Source organism: Prinia subflava, chromosome 2 (genome assembly GCF_021018805.1).
Source record: "Prinia subflava isolate CZ2003 ecotype Zambia chromosome 2, Cam_Psub_1.2, whole genome shotgun sequence".
NCBI classification, from domain to species: domain Eukaryota; kingdom Metazoa; phylum Chordata; class Aves; order Passeriformes; family Cisticolidae; genus Prinia; species Prinia subflava.
This window is the reverse complement of record NC_086248.1, coordinates 39413089-39438838: the sequence shown is the minus strand read 5'-3', so window position 1 is coordinate 39438838 and position 25750 is coordinate 39413089. Positions and strand designations below refer to the sequence as shown.

The 25750-nt window shown below is 39.3% G+C and overlaps 1 protein-coding gene across 3 annotated transcripts; it reads right to left on the bottom strand.

The window, feature by feature from the left end:
* Positions 1-277: 277 nt before the first annotated feature.
* Positions 278-25098, bottom strand: FHL5 (four and a half LIM domains 5). 3 transcript variants are annotated; one of them, XM_063389680.1, is made up of 7 exons: positions 24850-25098; positions 22458-22596; positions 10743-10924; positions 8442-8616; positions 5985-6154; positions 3737-3923; positions 278-2824 (listed from the first exon to the last, which is right to left on the bottom strand). In XM_063389680.1, exons 2-7 carry the CDS (start codon positions 22483-22485, stop codon positions 2673-2675), a joined length of 894 nt encoding a protein of 297 aa, XP_063245750.1. In that variant the 5' UTR covers positions 22486-22596; positions 24850-25098; the 3' UTR covers positions 278-2672. The 3 variants fall into 3 exon arrangements, with proteins under 3 accessions (XP_063245750.1, XP_063245751.1, XP_063245752.1); XM_063389681.1 differs by having other exon boundaries at positions 279-2824; positions 22495-22596; positions 24850-25097; XM_063389682.1 differs by lacking the exon at positions 22458-22596 and having other exon boundaries at positions 279-2824; positions 24850-25097.
* Positions 25099-25750: the final 652 nt, after the last annotated feature.

The following is a 25750-nucleotide window of genomic DNA, read 5'->3' as shown; positions in this document are numbered from 1 at the left end:
TTAAGCCTGAGAAGAAAGGAAGCGTGGGGAAAAGGCATTTTTAAAATGTTGGTTTATTTCTCATTATTCACTCTGCTTTGATTGGTAATAAATTATTTTTCCCCAAGTCAGGACTGCTTTCCTGTCACAGTAATTGCTGAGAGATGTCTCTCTCTCCTTATATACGCCCACGAGCCTTGAGTGTTTCTTCTCCCCTGTCCAGCTGCAGAGGGGAGCTTTTGTGGGCACCTGGTATCCAGCCAGGGTCAGCCCACCACCAGAGTATCACTGTACTTATATTCAGGCATTGGAAGCTGGTGACAGAGACCAGGAAACAGCAATTTGCTCTCTAATATAACTTTTATTCAGACTATATATAGTAATCACATTTATTTCTTACTATTATTCTGAAGTGAAAATGCTCAGTGTCAGATTTGACTGTACTGTATTTACTGCAGAAGAAATAAATAATTCAGTTGGTATTTCTAAAAATATGATTAGTTGATGAGTCAGAGAAGAATTTCATTTTCATAAATGTTAAGGCTGGAAGACTGGGATTATCATGATCAGTGTGTCTGACCTGTGACTCTGTCATGTCTGAGGAGGCTGCCTGGTAATTCCTGCATCAACTTTTAATTAAGATGTATGATTCTTCAGAGGACACTGAATAAAGGGCCCTAATCACATTCTTGAGATGTGCTGAATGTTATTTCACGCAAACAAACAAAAGGTAGACCCCACAGACAAACCCAAATATGGTGATTCATAATTTTAATTAAAAAAATTAAGGACCATTAACATTTACTAATTTCTGTAGCTCAGTGCAAAGTTTTAGAACATCATACGTAATTGTGAACCACTATGTCTGTGAGTTTGTATGTATATATATATATGTATTTATACATATAAGGCAATAAAACATAATTCTATTTATGGGAATCTAAGCCTTACCAAGAACCTGTGTCAGCCATAGGAGATGTGTAAATAGAGGAAGCAGCTGGGATAAAATGAAAAACATAAACTAATCAAACTTTAAACTGCAATAAAAACTACCATGAAAGAAGAAAATGAAAACCAAAAATTAACACCACATAGAGCAAAAGATCAATATTTTATTGACTGACAACAGACTGCTATGTACTCATTGGTCAGTCATTTTCCATACTGATTTTATGCCATGGGCACTTAGCCATGCACACATATTCTTTTTCTGTTTTTCACTTTTCTACCTAAAGTAGTGGCTGTCTCCAATATGAATAAAGGCCATTCAAGTCAGCCAAATAACTCTGTGCACTCAAGGTCAGAGTCTAAAGAAGAATGACTTAAAGACCTGCGAGATGAAAACTCAAACTCTGCTAGACAGTGCAGAACCTGCCATTCCTAATATCACTGCTCCATCCACAGTGGCTCTGTAACACACACTGTGGAAGAAGGAAGAAGATAGATGTTTGTAACTCAGCTCTAGATCACCTTTAATGGTAGACTTTTGAGTACTGGAGCTCAGCAAGCAGATATAAAGGCTGGCTACCTAGAAAGTAAGGCTCTGTACTGCAAGCAAGAGCTGCCTGGCTTGCAATGACAATTACTAATTCTTGACATACTGTTAGAAAACACATGTTTTAACTAATGGTGAAATGAATCAGGAATTGGTTCTGGAGAGTTTATGGCCTGCTGTCCACAAGCAGGAATTTACAAGCAGAGGAACGAACCGTGAATCAAAGCCCAAGCAGGTAAGGTCTTTACAGGGCTTCAATTGCTGGCAAAGCTGTTTTGAATGAAGGAAAGCACAAAGTTAAAGGGACCAGTATGAGTTGGCTTGTGTGTCAACTAACAACAACAAAAAGGTATTTTAGGGCTGTATTTGAAGGTATAGCAAAGACAGTGAAACAGAGTCTTAAGGCATATTAGTTATGGGAAAATGTCAGCACAATTCAATCTTGGGCAATCCTTACCTCCTGCAGTAGCTGAAAATATGGGTTTATTTATGTTTTAGAGCAGCTATGCCTAAACAATTAAGTACAGTTACCCAGTTTTGGAAAAGGACTTGTGCTGTAGTGTTTTGGGTGACTTCTTTGGTTAGCAATCCCAGTAAGGGAAGGAAAATTACCTTTTTTTCCATTGAATTGGCCCTTGGAATGGGCCTCTCTGACTCTGGGGTCCTCAATGGGAAAGCATCTCCTACTCACAATTTCTGCCTGCTTTGTCAGCATCTTTTTTGCTCAAAGTATGGAAGAATATATTTACAAGGTGTTCTCTTCAATGCTATGACCCAATAGAAAAATGCTTGTGGCCAGCTTTCCATGCCAAGGTCTGTATCTGTGAATCAGTGCTAATGCCTCATCATTATTCATATGCCAAACAGACTTTACACAATCCTCCCTGGTTCAGAGGCGATAAAAGATAAATTTTTAAGCTTCTAACAGCAGAGTGCAGTGTGTTACAAGGAAAACATACTGGAATTAGGCCTAAAATATATACAAATCTTTTCTGCATCATTTTATTAACCAGTATGGGACGGTTGTTTAATTTTTGTTTATAAGCAGTTGAGAACTATGACGGAGTTAAACTGCTGTTGGAAAGTTACTTGAATGACTAAATAACTGCAGTACCTTTTTTCTGGTTTTCTTACAGCAGAGCAATGAAGGACATTGTTACAGAGTGAGAATACTGCAGCAGTACAGCTTTCCACAGGGCTAGGAAGCAGAGCCACATTTGTAGCAAAGGATGTCGTCCTGCCGAGTGAGGAATTCCTGGCCCACCAGGGAGACTGAGCACTTGGCGCAGTTAAAGCATTCCCCGTGCCACTGACGCTCCTCAAACGAGATGTATTTGGCACATCCAAGAGCTGGAAGAGAGTATCACAAGAGAGAAGATCTGAATCCGGTATTGCTGGACATGGTTCAGTAATGCAACAGGTGACTTTCTGATGTGTGACCAGGTTATCATTCATATAGCAAACGGAAAAATGAGCAAAAATCCATAGTGTGAAATGTTCTTTATTGGCTGAATTGAAAAATAACTTTAAAATTTAAACAGAGGGAAACATTTCAAGCAAAGCCACAAGTCTCTTGCTTGTATATCCCATTATGAGATCCGAACACAATGGGTTTATCAGAATGTCCATTCATCTTCCCAACAAACTCTCTTGAAATTTGTTTGCAATATGTTGAAACATATAGTTTCTATACAACTCCAAATGAAATTTAATAATTAAATTTCTTCAAGATGGATTCTTTTGGAAATTACCAGATAATGAGATTCCTAGGAGAATTATCTGAAATAAAATCTTGATGACTGAGGGAATTTGAATAGTTTTGATTTTTTGCTGTTATTGTTGTTTTGTAGTTTGTTTTTTTTTTTTTTAATCATGCACATGTGATTGGATATTCATCGATTTCTTTGTCCAATGACATATGCAGCCTGCATCTGTAAGAATCAAGCTGTACTTTTCAACAGCTGGCTCCACAGATGATAGGATTAAAATGGAGAACACCAGCAAATGCTCTCAGAAAACTTCAGCTATCATGGACCAGTGACACACATGTCTAATTAGAAGTCATATATAACATGTGTGATCAGTATGTCCTAGCAAGATACAGGACATGTGACACAGACAGAGTCTCTCTCATAGCTATCTCCTTCAGTCTTTCATTATGATGGGAGTATTTTTAATATTTTTTTTCTAAAGTGAAAGTCTTCTTTGAGAGGAGACTTATGATTCATTTCTGTCTGGTCCCCTCTAGAAGGTGAAACTCACCTGTAATAGTTTTCTTGCAAGCAGCACACTTCTTGGCATAAAATTTGTTGAAACAGTCTACACAGTATGGGTGCTCATCTTTGGAAATGAATCTTTGTCTAGACAGCTGAGTTTTACACACAACACACACAAAGCAATCTTTATGCCAAGGCTGGTCATTGTAGGTCACGCCTCCAGAAGTTATAACCTAATGTATTGACAAACAAGGACAGAGAAAGAAACAAAAGTGTGACCCAGGAAGGATTGTCCAATCCTTCATAAGTACTTCCACTTGTTTTCTCTCTTCCGGTATGCACAAGAGAAGAGAGGGGGAGTCACATCAACTTTTTTTCATCTGGATTATCCATTTAACTAATCTGCAATTGAACTCCATATGCTACCGGTTTGTTATTCTCAATTTTCTACCACATTATAACCTCATAATTTGTAATAAAGATGTTATCTTTAAATGCAATTTTTCTATTATACTGTAGATAAGTGTTTAGAGTCAGGCATGCTCTCAGAAGAGAAATTCTCAGTGATAGGCAGTGGGTGAGAGAATTGATGCTGAGATAATAGTTAATCTCCAGCCAGTATTTTGCTGTCTCGCAACTGCAACAGTATTTTAAATAGGAAGAAAGACAGTAAAGAAACAGAGGTAAAACAGAAAGATCTACATGGTCAGAAGAAGAAAAAAACCACATGTTTATCAGTGTCATCAACTTCTCTTTGCCAGCAATTCGCTCACAGCTGTGCACTGGTTATTTCTGAAGAGGGAAATTTCCAATTGCTCTTTGGCTCCCATATGTGTGGTAAAGAGCTGTTTTCACAGAATTTGTGAGAGACTGTACAGAGAAATTTTTACCACCATGAGCTGTAAGATAGTGCTTATACTATCAAGTCACATGAAAGGGAATGAATGCATGAATGAATGAATGAATGCTGTTGGAACAGGAGGAGAAAAAGGTGAAGAAACTTAAGTAAAAATAGTGGCATCATCAAATTTCCCTGGGGAATACAATTTCAGGGAAATAAAGAATAATATTGGGTCATGTCAAGCAACAAAGAAATTTAAATAGTTTCCAATCCCTTTAACATTCCAGTTTTGGGCTATTTTGTGGTTATGTTTGCTTTTCCATTAAAATCTAAAAATTGCTGACGAAAATTCAAGATTCAATTTGGGAATTTAATCACTTTGGGCTCAATCCTCATGCATGGGAATTGATGCAGGTTTCAGAACTAAAATGGTTTTAGCTATTATGTGTGGTGACTATTTGCATTTTTACAATTTTAAGAAGCAAATCCTGAGTATTTCATGTAGGACTGTTCATTTAATGCAAATTAAAGGCTAGATGTAGAGACATGGGAATATGTAAAAGTACTTTCTAAAGTTTAACTACTGAAGGAAAAACTAGGCAGCATGTTTTCCTGAAATTAAAAGCTTTTGTAAGAGGTAGAGGCTTACAAGTAATCATTACATAACGACAGGAAATTAAAAGTTATTTGATGAAGAGAAAAAAAGAAATGCCTCTAGAGTGATTCAAGTACTGAAGAATAAGTAAAATTCTGCCATAAAAAAAGCAGCTTAAAACATTTCCCTAGAGAAAAGTATCACACTAGAATAGTATGATGCTTTGAGTATTTTCATCAACAAAAGACAATCTTAAAACATGAGAAATTGAGGGAGGGAAGACTTGATTTATCTGTACTTGGGGGAAAAAAGAAATCAAACCCAGTTTTCTGGTAGCCACAAGGATATCATCATGTATTGCATCAGTGAGACTCCTGACCAGTGTTATCACAATTGAATGTTACTTGATCTGCTAATTGTCTGATACATTTCAAGAAAAAATAGCCAAGACTGTGGATGATTTGCTCAGTTCAGGTGGCTAATTAGGTATATGAATAAATCTGAAATATGATGGAAAGGGAGGCATGTTTACCAAGGCAAAATCAGAGATTTTTCAGGAAAGAAGGGTTTTATGTAACTTAGAACTTTAAAATAACTTCTTATTTAACCTTTGCTAAAAATCACAATCAATAACTAAAGAAGCCCAAAGCATTTTTTTTTGGCAAATAATTTTATTTCAGATATAATCAGTCTTAGAGTAACAAGAGTTGATACTGTTGCAATTGGCTTTCAGTGTCCAGTGTCAATGGGAGGACTCTGATCTTACTCCTAGTTCACCACATTTCACATGATCCAGCCCTTTCTGCCACAAGCAATACTATCTCTTTAGGGCAATTTTTGCATTGTATGTTTAATTACCTTTTTGCAAGCATAGCAATGGTGAGCAAATTGCTTCTCAAAACAAGGCACACAGTAATTCTCATTGTCTTTGGTGATCAATGGTTTTGTTCCCAATGGCTGCCGACAATACTGGCAAACAAAACAGGATTCATGCCAGGAACTTCCCTTAAATTCCATTTTACGTGAACCTGAAAAAACACAATGTCAACAATCCTCTCAGATACAGCCTTGTAGTATAAGTTTTAAATGTTGGGAATGCTCTTGTTTTGAACCTTCCAGCTCAGCATTGGATTACCCAAGAAAACAAAATCTTCAATTTAAAAGAGCTTTTAAGAATGCACTTGAAATTTCAAGAACACATTCAGTGCCATATGATAATATGGCAAAAGACATGCTGAATTGCCTAAGACATGACTTTTAGAGTCTGTTCTTATATGAATCTTTTGGGGTTTCTTCTTTGTGATTATACCTGAACTGCTTGGTTTCTCTCAAACCAGCCAATTCAGTGATAATGTTGAGGCACACAACACTTTTATAAATTACAGATTAATTTGTTGGATGTTTAGTACACTTATTATTGTCCTGTCTTCTTTCTTAAACTCAGGCTCCTTCTCTTATAAATGCATTATTTGTCTTAATCAGCCTAAATTGGCAACTTTCTAAAAGTAATATTTTTTCTGTGATACAGCACATTACACTGCTTTCTCCTAGCTCACCATTTCTGTCCTAGATCAACAATTCTTTTCATCATGTTTAACTAGATGCTTTTGATACATCATAAATCAAGAAAGTTGCTCAGTTAAATGTTTGTCAGAGAAATTTCAGAGCTTTTATCTCTGAGTACAGGTGCCAAATCTTGATGTAGAAACATATGTCTAAGATACGCAGATATATCTGGGAGCAATTTTTCCAGTGGATCTCCATCCATAACTTTCTAGCTGTAGGTAGCATCAGACTGCACAGGGAGATGCAAGGTGCTTTACCACCCTTTCCACATGACAAAGAGGATTGCTGCTATAACATTAATCCCACTGTACCTGCTCCTCGAACTGTGGGGCCAGTGGAGAAACTACTGGTTGTATTTAGACACAAGAGGTTTGCAGCTTCATCCCAGAGATCAGAAGGCTAAATTCACTGCCTTTCACGACTAGGTCTTTTCAACAGAGAGCTAGCAAGCTGATGAGAAGGGAATTAATGATACAGAGACTGGTTGGCATTCCCACACCACTGTTGTACTGTTTCTCACACCTTCAGGTGCTTGCTGGAATGATTTAGACTATGGAACAAAACAAGCAGCATGGATATAACCAGAAGGTAATAATGCAAACCTGACTGTATTCTGGCACTTTTTGGATCACATCTAGTGAGGTGTGCCTATTTGACAATATGTTTGTAAACTATTTAAACAGTTTAAAATTCCTAAAATGTTTAAGTGTAATCCTGTAAGAGTTTAAATTAAAGCAGTTTATAATCCTTAAAATGAACACAACCACATTGTTACAATATTTGTTTCCACTAATGAAGATTTTACTTGTAATGAGAAGGAAACAAACTGTAAAAAAACAAACTAGTGTTACAGGTTGAATACTGCAGGAATAATCTAGTATCAATAGTAAGACTATAATTTTGCACAGCCTGAATTTTACTGTTCGGCATTAAGATACACTGAAAAATAAAATTCCAACATCACTGCCAAATTTACAGATGTTGTCTGTTCCAAAAGTTAGGAATACCCTTTCCTAAGCAAGCAGCTTCTTTTTGCAGCAAGTGGCTTCTCTCAGATGCCTGTGAAGAGGCAGCTTTTGGGTAATCAATCTGCTGTATGAGCTTTACTGATGTGGTAGCAATGAAAAGTCTGGAGTGTGTCCTGAAGAGACACAGTCAAAGCTGAGAAGCAGTTTAGTGGAAAGTGCAGGATTTTTGAGGTTGCTAATGGCAGCAAGTAAGCCTATTGTAAACACGGACAATATTTTAAAATGGACTTTATTCATTTTAATAAAAATGCTGCTACTGATTTGAAGGTAAATTGTCATGTTTTGACAATTTAAATAAAACACACTTCTGAGTGAAAGCACTAGTATAAAGAAGACAAGCACAGGGTCTGCTCAAGGTGGAAAACATGCAGATGACTTGTCTCATCTGGCTCTCCTGTCACAAGAGCTCATTTGTCTACCTTTGCTCACAGCAGGATATGCTTCCTAAGAACTGCAACAGAATCAAGGACATCACATGAACACGTTTTACCCTGCATTGAACTCTTAATATTTTTATAAAGATTAATAAAACCTGTCAGTGATAGGTCAGAAGTGTCTGCCTGCTTTCTCTCCACTGCTGGGAGAGTGCTACACACAGAGGAAGAGTAGTCACCTCAAAGCTGCTCTGAAAGTCAAGGACCTTGTAGCTTGGTTATTCCAGGAGGTGATTATTATTAAAAATGTGGTTCCATGTCTCAGCAAAGGGCCCCTGTTGTCTTACCTGGCATAATGGTCTTCTGGCAGTGAAAACACTTGGATGAATACTCATCAGAGTAGCACTCAGTGCACAGCAGGACCTCGTCCTTGGCAGCAAATGGTTTCTCCACAAGTGAGCGGCTGCACTTGGCACACCTGAAGCACCCCTCATGCCAGTGGCGGCCTTTGTAGGCCAGATCCTTGGAGAAAGTAAGCTCATGTTAATGAAACATTTATTTATTCTTCAGTTCCTTTCAGAACTAAAACAAAAAACAAGGAGCATTGCAGTGGTGGATCCAAGCAGAAGTGTGCTCAGGGAAGGTGTAGGTACTCAATGTCACACTTGTGTAGATCCCTTGCAGAGGCCACTACGAGCTGCTTTGGCAGAAGGTCCTTCCTTTTGTAACAAAGGCATGTCTTTATTGGAAGAACCACATTATATATTACATTTGTCTCTCAAGGGGAAACACGTGATCAACATTTTTAATGTGCACAGACCACTGGAGAGGAAGCCCATATTCTACAGAATTCAAAAGGAACCTTATGCATTTTCAATGTTACTACTTCTTCTTCCGGCTGACATGACATAATGCTAAGTTATGTCAGACAACAAGCAATTAAAAATCTCATTGAGAACAAAATGATTATTATTAAGATTAAGAAAAAATCATTGCTTTTGTTTACATTTGATATAAATCCCCTTGAAAACTTGGAAGAAAACATATTTGTTTAAGACTCAGTGGGCTTAAGGGATGAAAGAGCTAACAGTATATGTATGAGATACTGACTGAGAATTCAAAAAAAGTCCAAACAGCAGATTTAACTTTTCCAAAGTTAGAAAAGAAAGGGAAAAATGCATCTCCAAGAAACCCTCACAGCTTAAAAAATAAACCCTTCCAGGGCTTTTTTATAAACAAGAAACATAAAAGGGCACAAATCCAATCTCATCATTCTCCTTTATTATGTTCCTGCATTTTAAAGAGCTAAAAATGAAAGAAATACTAGGCTTTGTTCCAGGAGGTGCTGAGAACCTACTACTTTCATTTGCTTTAGTTAGCACTCTGAACCTTGCAGGAACTAGGCTGTCAGCCCTGAGCAGCCTGAGACAAAGACTGGGTGAGGAGGAGAGGAAGAAAACCAAGCTCTAGCCCCTTGGCAGAGGTGAGACAATCAGCTGGAGATCTCTGTGTGCCACTTTTCTAGATGTCTCTAGCCAGGTGCACTCCATTCTTACCACATCTGCTTTTGCTCACATTTTTTTCCTTCCACTCAGTCCAAAGATGTGGCTTTTTGTTTATGATCTTCAACAACAGTAATCCTGTCATTTATTTAATTTTTGATTTTAAAAGTGAAATTATGTGAACTCGAAGCATGTGTTCTGGCAAACCTGACTGGTGCTACATGTTCAACATTGCTGTTGTGAAATGCTGATGAAAATTTGAGGAGTGTCTTCATCCAAATCAGCGTGTTCCTTGGATGATTCCTGTACTCAGACAATGTGTTTTGAAGCACTTGGGCTGGGAAAGCCTTGTAAGAGGTTTATTTTAATAACTTTCTGTCCTTTTATTTCTATGTAACATAGGCAAAGAGAGCATGGGGAGAAGGTGACCAGTAGATACTGAACTTGGCAATACTTTTTGATAGAATTCATTTCACCTTAAAATTCAAAGTCAAGTACATGTGCTCTAAATTGAAGTATGGGATACTAGAAACCCTGTCAAAGACCACAGAGGAACTGGAATTATTAATTAATATTGTAAAAAAATATGGAGAGGTAAAAGGAAAGACAAAAGGAAAGACATTAAAAAATACTTAATTTTCAAGAGAGAGAGAGAGAGAATATGCAAATTATAAACATGTCTTCTCAGCTTGGCATCTGCTTGTCAACACCTACTTACCAGTCAAAGTAATTTATTCAATGCTCAAAATATTTTTTCAATGAACATCTCTCAGAAATTCCAAGGTGTCAATCAATGGATACACTCAATTACCCACCCACCCCATCACCCTCCAGCACTGTGCAGCCTCTGCAGCCAGTGAGTGACTGGAAGTGAAGGATGGAGCCTAGCTGAGGTCCACACACACACCACAGCCTTGCTGTATGCTTGGGGGATATGCATGTGCAGATTTGATCCCATCTTTGATCCCAGAGCTTTCCTACTCAGGGAAAACAGCACTGTTTCACTCTGCTGTGTGTGGGTGTACAACAGCTATGCTTAGGCTTCTTCAGCGACAGAGGGATACGCAAAGGGGTGGATACCAAATCTGCCATTAAAGAAATTGGATTTGTGTTTGCTCTAACAAGGAACAAAAGAGAAATCCTTACCTTGGAGCTGCACTCGATGGGCTGCTTGCACTCGTGGCAGGGGTTGGCGTACAGGCTGTCGTAGCACGGAACGCAGTAAGCGTTCTCCTCTCTTAGGGCGAACTGCCTGCCACGCAGGGACTGCAGGCAGAAATGGCAGTCTGTGTGACTGCTGGCCATCCTGCTGGGGCCCTCCACGGGATCTGCAGGAGATGGAAAAATCGTGTAATTCAGAGCATGGCCATTTGCTTGCTCAAATACTAAGTAATGCTCCATTACCTGGACCAGGCACTTCCTGGTCATTTGCAGTGCCCTGGATGTCTTAATGCTGCGTTATTCTACTATAAAATGGTAGCCTTTAACAACATATACTGTGAATTGTGTTACCTACATGATGGGGAGCAAGAGGGCTGCTTCAGCTTAGTCAACACTGTTTCAGGTCAGACACCTGAAAATGAAGCCATCTTCACATTCTCTGTACAACTACTGGCGTTATGAGCATTAGGTACTGGATTCTGAGATATGGTTCATCCAGGAATCAGGTAATGGAGATAGAGGCAATAATTCAGAAATGAAACCCCCTGCAGAGTTAAAAGGCCAAAGAGAAGAGGCAGGCACTTTGTAGTGTGTTTCTGACTTTCTCTTGAAACTCCTGTCTTTCTGGTCATTCCTTTCTTTTCAAAATAACCCCACATTTACCTGACCCAACAAAAGGAAGACAAGGTTATATGACTCCAGAATATATGACTGTTTTTTTCATTATCCCAGCTGTGCTGCTAATATTTGGTGGCATTGTAAGGTCATACAAATACCCCCGGAGAGTAAAAGAGTAAAATATATAGAAAAATAAACTAAATCATAAGTCAAACAAAATCAGAACTCAGAGGACGTTCCCCTTGTTGTTACTGGGAAAGAGTGCTTTTTCTTACATATTTCTTTATTGCCAGATTCCATGTTGGCAGTACCAAAATAATGTGAGATATTTTATATTTCTGTGCCAGACAAGTGCAGGAAATACCACAAATCTATTGAGAGTCAGTTGTATGACTTTCCCATCCTTCAGTTTTTCAGGCTAAAGAGGCTTGGACCAGCATCCAAAACTCAGATGCTTATATATCTGGAATAGTGAATGCTTTAAGGATTGTGGAAATGAAGATTTATTTCTGTCTTCTTATTGCTGGTTGTATCATCATCACTTTACTAAAACTGGGTATTGATTCTTGGAAATGAAGGAAGAGGAAACCAGAAAGTCCACAGTGAAGCAACCCCAAAAACATCTGCTGAGCTCGTTGGATTGCACTCTTTATTAAACTCGATGGTTGTAGCTGCAGCCAACACCAGCAGTCATGAATTTGAGAGGAGCTGAAAACAACTGGGAAGGTCTCCTAAAATATTTACATGTCAGTGACTTTGGGCAGCTGAAATTTTTGCACTTTGAATAAGAGGGCAAATCAGTTTCTCTCAAGCAGAGAGAAATGCAGAGCCTGAGAATAAGGAAGAACATACACAAGACAAGATTAGAGGGAGTTCTTATCCATGACAAAGCCTACAGCTAGTCCACTTAGAGTTACACCCTCACACTTTGTTTTTATACACTCACTGACTGTCTTATACCCATGGTTCAGTTTTAAAAAGGCATAAAATCTTTTTCTGGGTTTCTGCTTTGGTAAGCTCTAAGCCAAAATGGCTGTTTGAGCTGTGAGAAAAAAACCCAATTACTGCAGGTTTCCTCTGGCACCAATGTGTAAGGTCAGGCATTTATTAATCTGTTGTGGGAAGTGTAGTATTAAAACAGTGGAAAGGAGGCAGGGAGAGAGGCTGTCATACTTATATCAGACCAAAAGTAATGACTTGATTGGAAAACTTGTTGCTCCTGTAAATTGAAACTCTTTAGAGTTGAATTGATATACGATAATCCTTACTACTCTTGATATTTGTGTCAGCCAAGACAGGGTGTAGTAAGGAAATAAAATAATCTGGAACTCAGATCAGTGGGAAATATGATTTCTTAAAAATATTTCTGATGTGTTTTATGTGATATCCTTGGAAAAAGAATACAACAGGGTTTGAATCTGGACTTCATTTCCTTAAAAACAAACAGAGATTTGAATGTGTAACAAATAAACCCATTTATATAAGAAAATTATATCCATTTTCTTGTACATTTACAGAACAAGACATAAAAAATCCCAGGCAGAGCTCAGTTCATTTAATGCACAATCACAGTCACGACCAAAATCAAGGTTAAGTTTTGCGCATTTTGCTCTGTATTGGGGAAGAAATACAAACTGGTGTCTAAGGACACAACCAAGGAGTGTTTGTGATTAACTGTGCTCCATAGTCAAGGTCACAGGACAGGCTTGAAACTGAGTTTCATAGGATTTTCATTTCTTTTTTTCAGTGGGAATTAAAGTTATGAACTGCCTCGGAGGACAACCCTGAGTGAACCACCTTTCTGACCCCTCCTTGCTGGATCAGTATCCTGCTTCCTGACAGCTTCATCTCAGCCTAAAAGTGGCAACAGCAAAATCCAAACAGGGTATTCATGAAAAGTTTTGTTACTTACAGCACATTTTTGTTGCACAAAGCTCACCGAGAAATACCTTCCCACATCTGTAGAAACAGCTCTGTTTTTTTCATTCTAATGAATGTCAATCAGGTTTTTAAGTTGTCACAAACTCTGCATACCAAGTAATTTTCTTTAAAAAGTGGTCTCTTGATCATTTTTTTTCCCCCAGGAAGTCAGTCTGTTCCAGGAAGCCCAAGTTGTTTGCATAAACAAGACCCACTACTGTAATACTTCAGAACTACGTAATTATCCTCCTAAACCCCTATATGGATATGGGAGCAAAGTGTTATTAATCCTGTCATACAGATGAGAGTTGTTGCTTGAGAACTTTAAAAAGTACCTACAAGAACAGAGTGAAAGCCTGAGGGTGTTCTTGGGCTGCTCCTCTAGTAAAATTCTCGATTTGCTCAAGACTTTTTTCAGAACGCCTTAGGAGTTTGACCATGAATCCTCATAAAAGACCATGTTTGGGAATGAAGCAGCAATGGTACGCAAAAGAAGGAAAATTTTTGCAAACCTTTTGGCAAAGGTATGGATAACCTTTGAGAACTACTTTCACCATTAGAAAGTGCAACAAAAAGGGCGAATCTTGTCTCTCCCAGCACCACTTATCTTTGCTTGAATAAGTAATGGTACGTGCGCCACGCAGCTAAGTAGAATGCTTTTCTTGTGCTTTGATCCTAATCTCTAGAGAAATATGTTTACTTTAAGTTTGCTGGAAGCTAGACTTTGTGTTTTGAAGGTCAGTTAAGAAATCTCTGGAGATCTGATGTTATTCACTCTCATGGAATGAAATGCTGATTCCACCATTCCAGCTGCTCACTTGAGTCCTAGGCGCAGGGAAAGATTGCCATGTTGCTGTTCCTTGGGAAAAGATGATTTTACTATTTAAACTGGAACATTTTAAATTGGAAACTAAATACTGTTGATTTTTATGTACCTGGTAGGCAGGGATACGTGGTATCATTTTTAGTGTTAGGAATATTCCAAGGCGGTGCAGAGAGATGTTGTCAAGGACGTGAGGATATTGTAACTGGAGTCCCTGGGTTCAGATTTGAGAATGCAGCAATTTCATGGACTGAATCATAAAAGAGATGAAAATACAAAACCCAGATCTGGCTAGTCAGCCTGCTGTTAAAGCAGATTAAGATAGAACTTAGCTACAACAAATTAGGACAGGGACTTTCTGGAGAGTCAAATGATTTCCTATAAAATGCAGAGCACTAGAAGACCTCCAGGGAAGAAAGCTTTAAGAACATGGTTGTGAAGCTGTGAATCCTGATAAATATGGAATCACCAGGAAAAGAATGCTTGTTTTCTCACTGGTGCTAAAAAGCAGAGCTAGAAGGTTAATATACCACTCAATAATTTATCTTGATGTTTTCCATAAATATATCTTAATCTCCCTCACATCATACAGGAATAAAAAGCCCAGAAACATTCATACTGCTCAGGATGTAATTAATATATACATACGGATGCAGATATGTACATACAGGTAAAAATATTCTTTCACTTCATGGCAATTCTGATGTACTATTTCCCAATCTAAATATACCTGCCACTGAGCTTTGTCATCTTTTTCTTTAGGAGCTTACAATTATTGGAATAAGGCTCCTTGTTAGAGAGGCATAAAGAAACTAAAACGATGGGAAAAAATCCTTTGAACAACACTGAAAGATAAGAAAAACAATTTGATCTCCTGTGAAGAGAACACATGCTGCCTTAGGCACTTGTTCATTTTCAGGTGAGTGCATGTTTTATCTTTTAATGTGATTTGCCTTATTTGCATGAACTTGCTGACTGCATTTCCCCTATTTCTATTTTTGTCTCATGCATTTACATAAATTAAGGGTTCTGTAATATTTGTTTTTCTAAAAATGGCTAGGGAAGCAATAGCAACTAGGGGCATATATCACAGATCAAGTCAAACTAAGAACCTACAGGAAAGAAGGCACAGATATTAACTCTGAACTATCTTATCTCTGTGGCACAGGACAGTAATACAGTGTCAGGTCCTGGAAGCATCTGAGAGAGTCCAGAGCTCTCAGTGAGAAAATTCTCCTTTAAGCAGCCAGGATGGATGCCAAATGGGATGCAGCTCTAACAACCCAAATATCCTATGTTGTGATCCACAGGTGACACTGTTTTGGTGGGGTGTTAAGGCAAAGCAGGTATTTTAGAGGTTGCTCTGGTAATTCGTACTGAATTGTACTACGTTTACGCACCCCATGACTACAGGCAAAGGGCAAGAGCTGTGGCTTAACTAGGGGATCAAGCATCTGAGGAATTTTGTAATTTTTTCCTTAACTGGTATTGCTGTCTGCTTTGTTTACACCATACAAACTCAAATGGTGTTGTCATCTACATTCTTCCTCTTTTTTTTTTTTTCTGAAATAAAACCAACATTTTTTACAGATTTTCACACAGTCTGGTAGAGCCAGAGTTTTCTCCTGTGTCATTATGGAGTTCATTCCTTTCTGACTACTGCCAAATATACGGAATAAAATTAAGTGATGAAATAATTCAGCTGTGCGCTGCTGTAACTTTTAATGTAAAATCCTGTCAATATTCTTCGTTGTACTTCCATATTGAACCATAAAACAGGTTTGAAGATTACATCTGTTACAAAGGGCTCATCTGATAAAGAATACTCAAATTAGAGTAGAGTTAGATGGGGCAGGGTGGCGCTCACAGAAAACTGGCAAGTGTCCCCACGGTGGGAGGAAAGGCTGATATGGATATCCACATGGATGTGCTGTTATCCAGAGGGACCTCCCCATAACCGGAGAAGTGGGGTGACAGGAGGCTCCTGAGGTTCAGCAGGGGGAGCTGCAACGTGATTCTGTGATGGACCACAGAAAATTTATCACTGCCGAGCAGCAAAAGACGGAAGGTAAAGGTCTCCACAAACCCTCAGTATTCTCTGAGGGGTGTTAAAACAGGAGTGGGAGCGTTCTCATAATGACAAAACAGGGCTCTTGTACATGCCTGTTTATTCCAAGTACCCTTTCTTGCCTTGACACTCACCTACAATCCATCATTAGGGAATTGTGAATACTTCAAATAGTGTCTAAATAATCAGAAAGTGGAAATTGCAAATGAAGACATGCACTGAAGTCCTGTTCTGAGGCTTCCACCAGTGAGTTCATCCCTATTGTGCAAATCACAGACTCACAGAATTTTAAGGGTTGGAAGGAACCTTAAGGATCATCTGGTTTTGACTCCAATGCCATGGGCAGGGGCACCTCCCACTAGACCCATCCAATCTGACTGCAAAAACTTCCAGGGCTTGGGCATCCATAATTTTTGTGCAATACGTTCCAGTGCTTCACCAACCTCACAGAGAAGAATTTCTTCCTAATGTCTATAATAAATTTCCCATCTTTCAGTTTGTACCCGTTACTCCTTGTCCTATCACTACGGTGCCTGATGAGGAGCCCCTCTCCAGATTCCCACTAGGCTCCCTTTGGATGCTGGTAGGGAGCAGCATCAGAGGAGCCCTTTGGAACCACCTCTGCTAGAACAGCATCTGGACAAAATTCCTGCACAGCTGGGCAGAAGTGCCCCAAGGAAACAGCAGCATCTCAGCCATACACTGACACCACTGGGCAGGGACACACCTCCTTGGATGTGACACAAGCCTGCCTTTGGGACTGAAAGCTTTCCAAGGGAAAACTGCAGTAATAAGAAATGATACTTGTGATACCAGGATGAGTGAAGTGCCCAGAGGTCACCAAACAAAACAGTCTTGCCATGAACAAGATGTAACAGAACTTCAGTAGGGAATGCTGATTCTGATGGTCATCTTTAAGGTCTTAAAGAAAAAAAACATGTAATTTCTCATCTTTGCAGATGTTTTAGCTGTAGACACCAGATTTCCCTACCCTCCCATTTTATTTCAGGAACAGCAAGGTGGATAAAGTTCCTTCTCTATTGTGTGAGAAGGGGTGCATCACATGAATTACAATTCTTTTTTTAAAAACATTAACTACAACTGACTATACAGCACATCTTTTTCGAGAAGGGTTATTTAAAAGCCTGTGACCTACTTAGAACTGCTTTAAGAAATTATATGAGCAAAAATATAAAGATCATCAGCAGCAGCATTGTTAGCAACAAGATAAAATTGGAAACAATTTTCATTACTCTATTTAAAAAAAGAAAGGCTTGCTTCAACCAAACCCAAATGTAAATCCCCCAAGTGATAATCAAGCATCTGCTGCAGTGGCTTTTCCTCTTATCTCCAGCTGTGCTATGCCAACCTGACCTAATTTTCTGAGGAAAATGATAAACTGAGACACAGCACTCTTTTAATAGAAGGATGACACCTTATCAAAATGAACCAAATGTAAAATTTTCTAGTCTCAGCCTTCTTTAGAGATTGTGATGAGTTAGATGGCATTACAGCTTAGGAAAAGCAAAGGCCACACCAGTCAGTAGTACTGGTATGTAAGATTTCTACTTCATTTATCATTGTTCCCAGGTATTTTGATTTGTAGGCCAAATATTCCATAGGCCAGTTTTTCTGCTTGCAATGTTCCATCAGGCTTGGCTGGCACCTTCTTATCAAGCTCATTTCTGAAAATAGGGATGATGTGGCTCTGCAGACAAGCCCTAGGCTGCTTATTACACCAACAGAAATCATTGTACAGCCTCTGCTGTACAGCCTAAGAAATGCTGGCCACTGCAAATGTAGCACTGCAAACATCTTCCCATTATATGCAAGATGTTTGGGGTGACCACTGCTATGCCATTCTCCAATCCTTCCCAAGGGAAAACAGGCTTCAAGATGGGCAATTCCAAGAGGTAGGATCAAGTAATAATGGAATGGTAGGATTGGAAGGGACCTTAAAGATCACCTGTTTCCAGCCCCCCTGCCACGGACAAGAACTTCTCCCAGCAGACCAGGTTGCTCAGAGCTCCATCCAGCCTGGCCTTAAACATTGTCCAGGATGGAAAATCTACAACCTTTCTGGGCAACAAGGAGAGGAGTAAGCAGAAACATTGAAGAGAGCTAGAAACAGTCTGATCTCTGCCTGTGGACTCTGGATTTTTGATGACAACACAGTAGGTGTGGATATGATATTTAGCATTACTGATGCTCTGTGGTTGCACTGTGTTTGTGTCGTGGTTGGGGGGGGGGAGGTGAATGTTTCCAGGGGGATGTGGGCAGTCCAATCAGTGATCAGCTTTTCTGCTAACACCTGGATTGGTCACTCGGAAGTTTGGACACGCCTCTGAGGACACAAAGAGTTAAAAGCAGGAGTCTGAGGGGCTCGGCCTCTTTTCGGATCCGGGTGTCAGCAGAGAGACGTCTCAGGTCTCCTTCCCCCGCCTGGCCACGAGGCTGGGTGGGGGAGGGGAAACACGTGGTCGGCTCAGGTAAGCCGGAGTCCCCCCCGGGGGGGGGGGGGGGGGGGAGAAGAGAAGGGACAGGACTGGAACTGAACTGCCCTGTCCAGGATGGAGGGGTGGAAAACTGTGGAAGTGCCTTCTGTGTGTGCTCACCCCCCTCCTCCCCCCAAACTCTGGGAGAAGGTGCCGAGCCACGTGGGGGTTTGCAGAGCCTGGGAGTGCCTCAGCCTGCACCCTGCCGAGAAGAAACTGTTAACCCTTGCTTGGCAGAAAGAAACTTTTCTTAGACATTGATTCTCATGACTGGTGGTTTTCGGAGAGAGGGAAGCGGCCTGGGACCGAGATGATAAAGCATGATTGGAAGGAATTCGATGGAAGGATGAGAGGAGTAGCCTTGGAGCTGGACTTTTCTTGCATAATGTCAGCCATGGACTGAACTTGAGTCTCTTTTGAACATAAACTGCATTTTTGGGTGGATGCAGCTGCCCCTTGCTTTTGCTACAGTGACTGGCACTTGAAGAGTGGAGCGAGCAGAGAAGAGAGGGGGAGGGTGAGGTGGCACCCTCTGCCCTCAGGGCAGACCTGCTCCTGGAATCCCGGCCCCTGGGTGAAAAGGGGGAGAGCTTGGCATGCAGCATCCTTAAAAAGCCCTGTATGCAGTTTTGGCCTATGAGACAGCGGTGAGAGCGCTGGTCATAGGAAAAAGAGAGAGTCACCTTAGCAGACTTCTCCGGGCGGTGCCACGGGTGACATGGAAACACATAAGGGGTGGACCCGTGTTTTCTGAGGAACAGTCTGTGGTGCGAGAGAGACTCCTCTCTCCCTTGCTGAATTGAAGATTAGTTTGTTTTTGAGTGGTGATTGTTTGATCGAAAACCCAAGGGTTGGTCTGTGAAGAGTGATGGGTGGGGAGGTAGAAACTGGGAGAAGAAATGTTCTAAGAAGTTTTTATTTCTGTCTCTGTGTGTGTGTAAGAGTATCTCTGTCCCTGTTCTTATGTAATTAATAAAGTTTTGGTGGGTTTTTTTTGTTTTCAAGGTTTAAGCCTGCTCTGCTCTGTTCCTGATCACATCCCACAGGAGTTGTTAGAGAAAAAACATATATTCATGGGTGCACTAACATCTGGCCAGTGCTAACCCATGACAGTTTGGAATACAGAGATAATACGAACAGCAACAGCATATTAAAATACATATGCATATATTGCATCTGCTAGGAAGACAGACCATGGAGCGTCTAATCTGATAAAGAAAATCTGAAAGCAGTGCCACTCTTTGTATTCTACCATTTTTACAGTAATGAACTGGTTATATGATTCACTGAGACAGATGGCGAGCAAGGTTTCTAGGACAGCTCACAACAAACAACCAACATGAAAATATGCTGTGGGTATTCTTCAAAAGACTTATTTGCCTTCCTTCTGCTTCCCTCTAAGTGTTACATGACCACCTGCTGTCTTCTCTTAAAACAGACCGCTTAGAACATTGGTATCTCTGTGCAAATTAATGTCTCTGGATAATTTCTCTCAATTCATGGAGGTCAAATTAGGTGATTTAATATTTTCTGGATCAGAGTTTAATGCTGCAGTCTAGGGTTGGTGTGATCTTATCTATTGGGCAGTTCCATGCACAATTCAGTTATGAAGTCTCAGCATCTGCACCAAGGTTGCAGTTGCAAAATAGTGCAATTCAACTGTGTGTGCATATCACCAGGGATGTGGAATTATAGCAGGGTGGCTTTTTGCTTTTATTTCCTGTCTTGGATGCTTTAGATACAATGTGGACAGGAAAACCTTATTAGTTTATCTACGTAGGTGCATCAAGGACATGCTGCTGGGTTTTGGGCTGGGGAAAAATACAGATTAAATATTCAGATATACACATTATTTTACATCATGCCCTATATTCACTGTTGATAGTTATCCAGATGATTTCGTTCTAGCACAGTCAGAAGATATATGGACTCACAATGTAAAAACAGTTTTAGAAATGGTCTCACAAAAGGAATTTTGAAGGTGGTGAATGTTTTTAGGAGAACCCTTTTAGGAGTGGGGCTGGTAAAAAAAAAAAGAGAAGGTGCTTTTTTGTTTGTTTTTTTTTCGTTTGTTCTCTACCAGGGAAGAAAAATAACAATGTCACTAGGACAAATATAGATTAAAAAATGTTGGTGGTTTTCCCTTTTTTTTTCTCTTTAAATATGTGGCTTTGTGCATCATCCATTAAGCAGGCAAAAAATGTTAATTAAAGACCTCTGGAGTCTTGAACATTTGAGTAGATAATGTGCTGTCAAACAAGACAGAGAATAACATGACATGGACTCCATTTTAACTCAAATCCTCACATCCTGTGGCAGCAACTACGACCAGTCCTTACAGAGATTCAGCCCTGGGCTCTTACCAGTGACATTTGCCACCTACTTGAAGCCTTTGTGGCTCCTACATTACCTATTCTGCCTTCTTGGAAGACAAAATCTGCAGAACCACCATGTGAGCGTGTATCCTAGTATTTCCCTTAAGCCTTAAAGTCTCTGCACCACACATTAAACATTTTTTTTCTATGATTTAAAATGGCTATGATTTAAAATTAGTAGACCATGGTATTCTGTCTTTCTTTATGATGATGTGAGGTTACTGACCCTTCAGTAACTGCCCTGCTGGGATTTTTGTAATGTCCTGATATGTGAAAAAGTTTGTGTTGTTGTTGTTGTTTTGTTTTTGGCACCATGACTTTCAGAGTGGATTTCTTTCTATGATTATAAATACACACTATCTAAAAATTGGTTCCAGTGTAGGATTGACCTTATCTGATTAGAAGGAAAACTGAGTCTAAAGTTTATCTGAACACCCAAGACAGTCAACATTGGCATCAGACAAATAAAACCCACCACTAAATCTTAGAATGCTGGAGGAAATTTGGTAAGAATGAAGACATTCCTTTTAACTTTAAGGAACATTTTAAGAACATTTAGTTTAACTCAAGGATACTGTGGAACAGTAAGCCCACTGATATCAGTAGAGTCTGGTTGATAAGGACTTATTCTCGTGATGATGTGAAGAATGTAGCAACAACCATCTTTGCAAACCTAGGATGGAGTTGACTGGTTTTGGTAGAGGATGGTGCTCAGAGACCATAATTCTGACCAGCTGTGGTGAAAAAAGTTGGTCTGAGGGGGGAGAGAGTGGAACACGGCAGCAGAAACTGCACCAAGGATCAAATAAAATACAAAGCCTTTTTGCTAATTTATGTAAAATCTATTAAAAGTTTTCAGTAAAAAGTCTAAACAAGTGATCAAACAAATTAAAAATTCTGCTACTGTGTTTTAAAAAATTCTAACAAACCCAAACTGTCTGAGCTTTTAATTTGAAGTATTTCTCAATGCTCTTCAATTTTTCAAGGACCAAATTAAACAAAGATTGCAAATTAGAAGACCAGCATGAAATAGTTTTTACTTTAAACATTTTTTCCCATACAAGTTAGATTATTTTGAACTCTAAGTATGCCACAGTTTTGCATGTTTTAGTACATAAATGAATCATGATGTGGCTGAATTTGAAACTTGAGGAGCTCACTTGAGAAAGACTGAGCTCAATAAACATGTTTAAGCCTAATACTATTATGGGCTTCTGATGAATAAAATTAAAACCTGAACTTCTGAGGTATTTTACAGCCTTCCTTTCGGAGATTACAGAATGCTTTTCTAACAACAGTAATAAAGTAATCCTAGAACACATTTGTGAGTTACTTGTCTACAGAAAAGGTTAATACTTGTCAAAGGAAAGTAATTGACTTCCTCAAGGTCAGAGAGCAAACCTGCAGAAGTGGGATCAAAAGAAGCCATTCACTGCACCTTTGCCATTAGATGGGTCTGCTCATCAGGCTGTATCCATGGCACTGGCCTGGGGTTGTTAAAAGCAGCGTACAAAGGTTGCCAACTGGTCAACTCCCAGTGCTAGAGGTAGAAAACATTTCCAAATTTAGAGAAAGTAATAAAATGTTCCAGTTGCGCACTTTGAAATTGTCCTTTATGACTCTGAGGTTATGATGAATATTCTTATGTAAAATGTTCTGTCCACAGCTACACCATCCTCTGGCATTTGGCCATTCTTGCTATTAATTCTGCTACCCATGTACAAAGACACACTACAGGAAGATTAATATTTTTCTGACTGATAAACTTCTTGAGTGTGAGACCAGCAACCAGCTAGGACAGCCTGTTCAGATCCATTACCCACACCACGCTGAGATGTGCAAGAATTAACCAGTCCTTTTACATGGACCTTGAACAAATTCAAAGGCAACCATAGCTGGGAAGAAAAGCAGAATACTAGTATGAATGAAGTAGAATCAAAGAAAACTCTTAAGTCTAAGAAAGGGGAACAAGTAGGGACGACAGCTGACACACTAGACAGCAACACAGAATGGGGATATACACAAAAACTAGCTTAAAGCTGCTGGAGTTAATAAGTGAGGCTTTTTTTTTTTTTTAGCTAAAGGACAGACATAAATTCCTCTCCAGGGCGATTTCTAGCAGAAATTACACTTAGCCATCCATTATGAGGGAACTAAGGCAGTGTAGCTTCCCTTGCGAGTCTTGTCCTTCCCTTTATCTCTGCTACAGAATTTATGTCATGGGATTTTATTAACTTGTTTTCTTGGAGTCATGTTTGCATATTTCCACAAAAATGTCCTTACTTGATCCCTGTGACTTTTTACAGGAAAGCACAAATGTATGAAACAAGGGACTCACAGCCTCCTTTCTCATAAGAGCTGAGCACTCTTTCCCAGAGGAATGAATTCAGCTACAGCAGCCCAAGCACAGCATAAGCAGCACTTCACCACCAGCTTCAAAACTGAGGGCTCTAGAGATTTTAATAGAATAGTTGAACTAGAAATGATTAATTTATAAACATCATTCCCCCTAAATTGGCAGGGAAGTGTGGAGAAAAACTCAGCTTGGATTTACTCTCCAGGTGATCTAAAAGCCTTGATGGCGCCTAGAGCTTGAGTCAGCAGGAGGGCTGCTCCTTCCAACAGGTTTGGAATTTCACCCTCTGATTTTGGGCTTGATGTTTGGAAGCATGCTGGTTAAAATATTTCTTTCTGTCTGTCTGTGGTTAGACAATCCTAAAAGTTCTTAACTGTTCTTTCAAAAAATAAAACTTTGGTAGGGAAAATAAATGAAAAAAGCTGGGATTATCGTACAGAGGTGATGGAACATATGTCTTATAATGTCAACCAGAAAATACATGCTTTATAAATGATGATTGCCTGCAAATAATTGGGAGACATCATACTTCAGAATCTCTTTCAAGCAGCTTTTGAATTAATTTTTCTCTAACCCTGCAAGTTAGTTAGTATCTTCTCAATATTCTATCAAGTAAACACCCTTGAGTCAAAGTGACTTTCCTGATCCTGCAATAGAATTACATGGGATGACCATCAGCAATCTGTTATAATGTTAATCTATCAAATCCACCACAGTTTCTTCTGTTACTATACAAATAATGATTTGTTGCACAAAGAGAAGAAAAATATTAACACAAACAAGAAAAAAAAAGGCATCTGAAACTTAATTTCTAAATGTAAATTCCAAACAAAATTATGATCCTAAAAATAAAGAAAGATAACACAAAGTGTTTTGTGGAGGGAGAATTTGGACATGATACTGGTTGTTTACAGCAATATATTGACTTATTTTAAAAATCAGCTTGGAAACTCTTTTACTTCCACAATCCACATTAGGTGTTAAAATTACTTATGCTAGAAAAAAGTGACTTAACAGAAAAGACACTATCTAGGAGTTTTTCTTGCAAAAGCAAATACCTATGAAGGCTTGCTAGGAGATAAAAATGTAACGGGAAGCAGCATACTCATTTTTTGTTGGATGGTTCTTTGGAGTAAACAAAACTCATTCTCATCTCTTTACAAAGGAAACCCCAAAAATCTTTCCGCAAATTAGTGGGTGAGCCAATTAGTACGATGAAAAGAATAAGAAATTAATTTTAATTATTTAAGTGTGGTATCTCTTTAGATACAAAAAATTAAAAACATAATATATATGTGGAAGACTGCATCTAATTTATTCAGCAGTTTTGTGAGGGAAAACTTCCTGCATATTTGCTCAAAATATTAAGTTCCTTCTTACTAACATGTTTAAAGATTATCAGATAAAGGAACAACGGAAAAAAGCCTCAATACTCACATTTAGTTTTCAGCTGCTTCTCTTGGTAACTTGCGCAGTGAAATAAAGGAAGAAATAATTACACGTCTTTATAGAAACAAGCACTCATCAAGTCCAAAAGAAACAGAACACTTTGCCAGAGCTATTTGAGGGTCCCATCAGAATTTGCCTGGATGGGGGAAGGCTGAGGGTCAGTTTGTTTCCCTTAGACCTCATGACATGCAAATATCTGGCTGTCTCACCACTGAATCAAATCATTCCTTGACATGCTGTGTTTACAAATTGCAAATATATACCGTGTAGGAGGTTCTTAAAGGAACATATTTTTTGAGAGTTCTCAAAAGGAAAAAGGCATTTCTGTTAAAAAATAAAACTGTTCAGTGCAAAGGAAAAAAGAAATTAAGATGGAACATTATTCATCCCTAGATACTGGTTCATGCATAATGTATCCAAAAGGCCTCAAGTGGGCTTGTAAATCAGAAAAGAAAAAGAAAAGTTGCAATTACTAAAGTCTGATTGTTGTGTACAGGGAATGGGGGGGAGGGGGCAGGAAAAAAACCTTCTCCAGTTTCAGGAAAGACGTTCAGGGACACAGCACAACTCAGAAATTCTGACACATCTTAAACGTTTTCTGCACTGTTACAATTTGATGCTTTCCAGCAGGTGGGAAGGTGTTCATACAGGATTACCATCAGTGTGGCAGCAGTGGGCTCCTCCAGGCTCTCTCTCAGTATTTCTCAGTTCTGGCTTTTGAGTCACAGCCACCTCCTTCACTTTCTGCTTGGACCCAACAGGGCCTGCTTTCACAGACAGGCTCCCGCACGCACAGAGCCTTCAGAGGTCCTTGCACTTTGCATACGACTCTATGCAGACCCTAATCAAACGCAGCTGAAAGTAAGGATGTTGGGTCCATTTAAAAAAG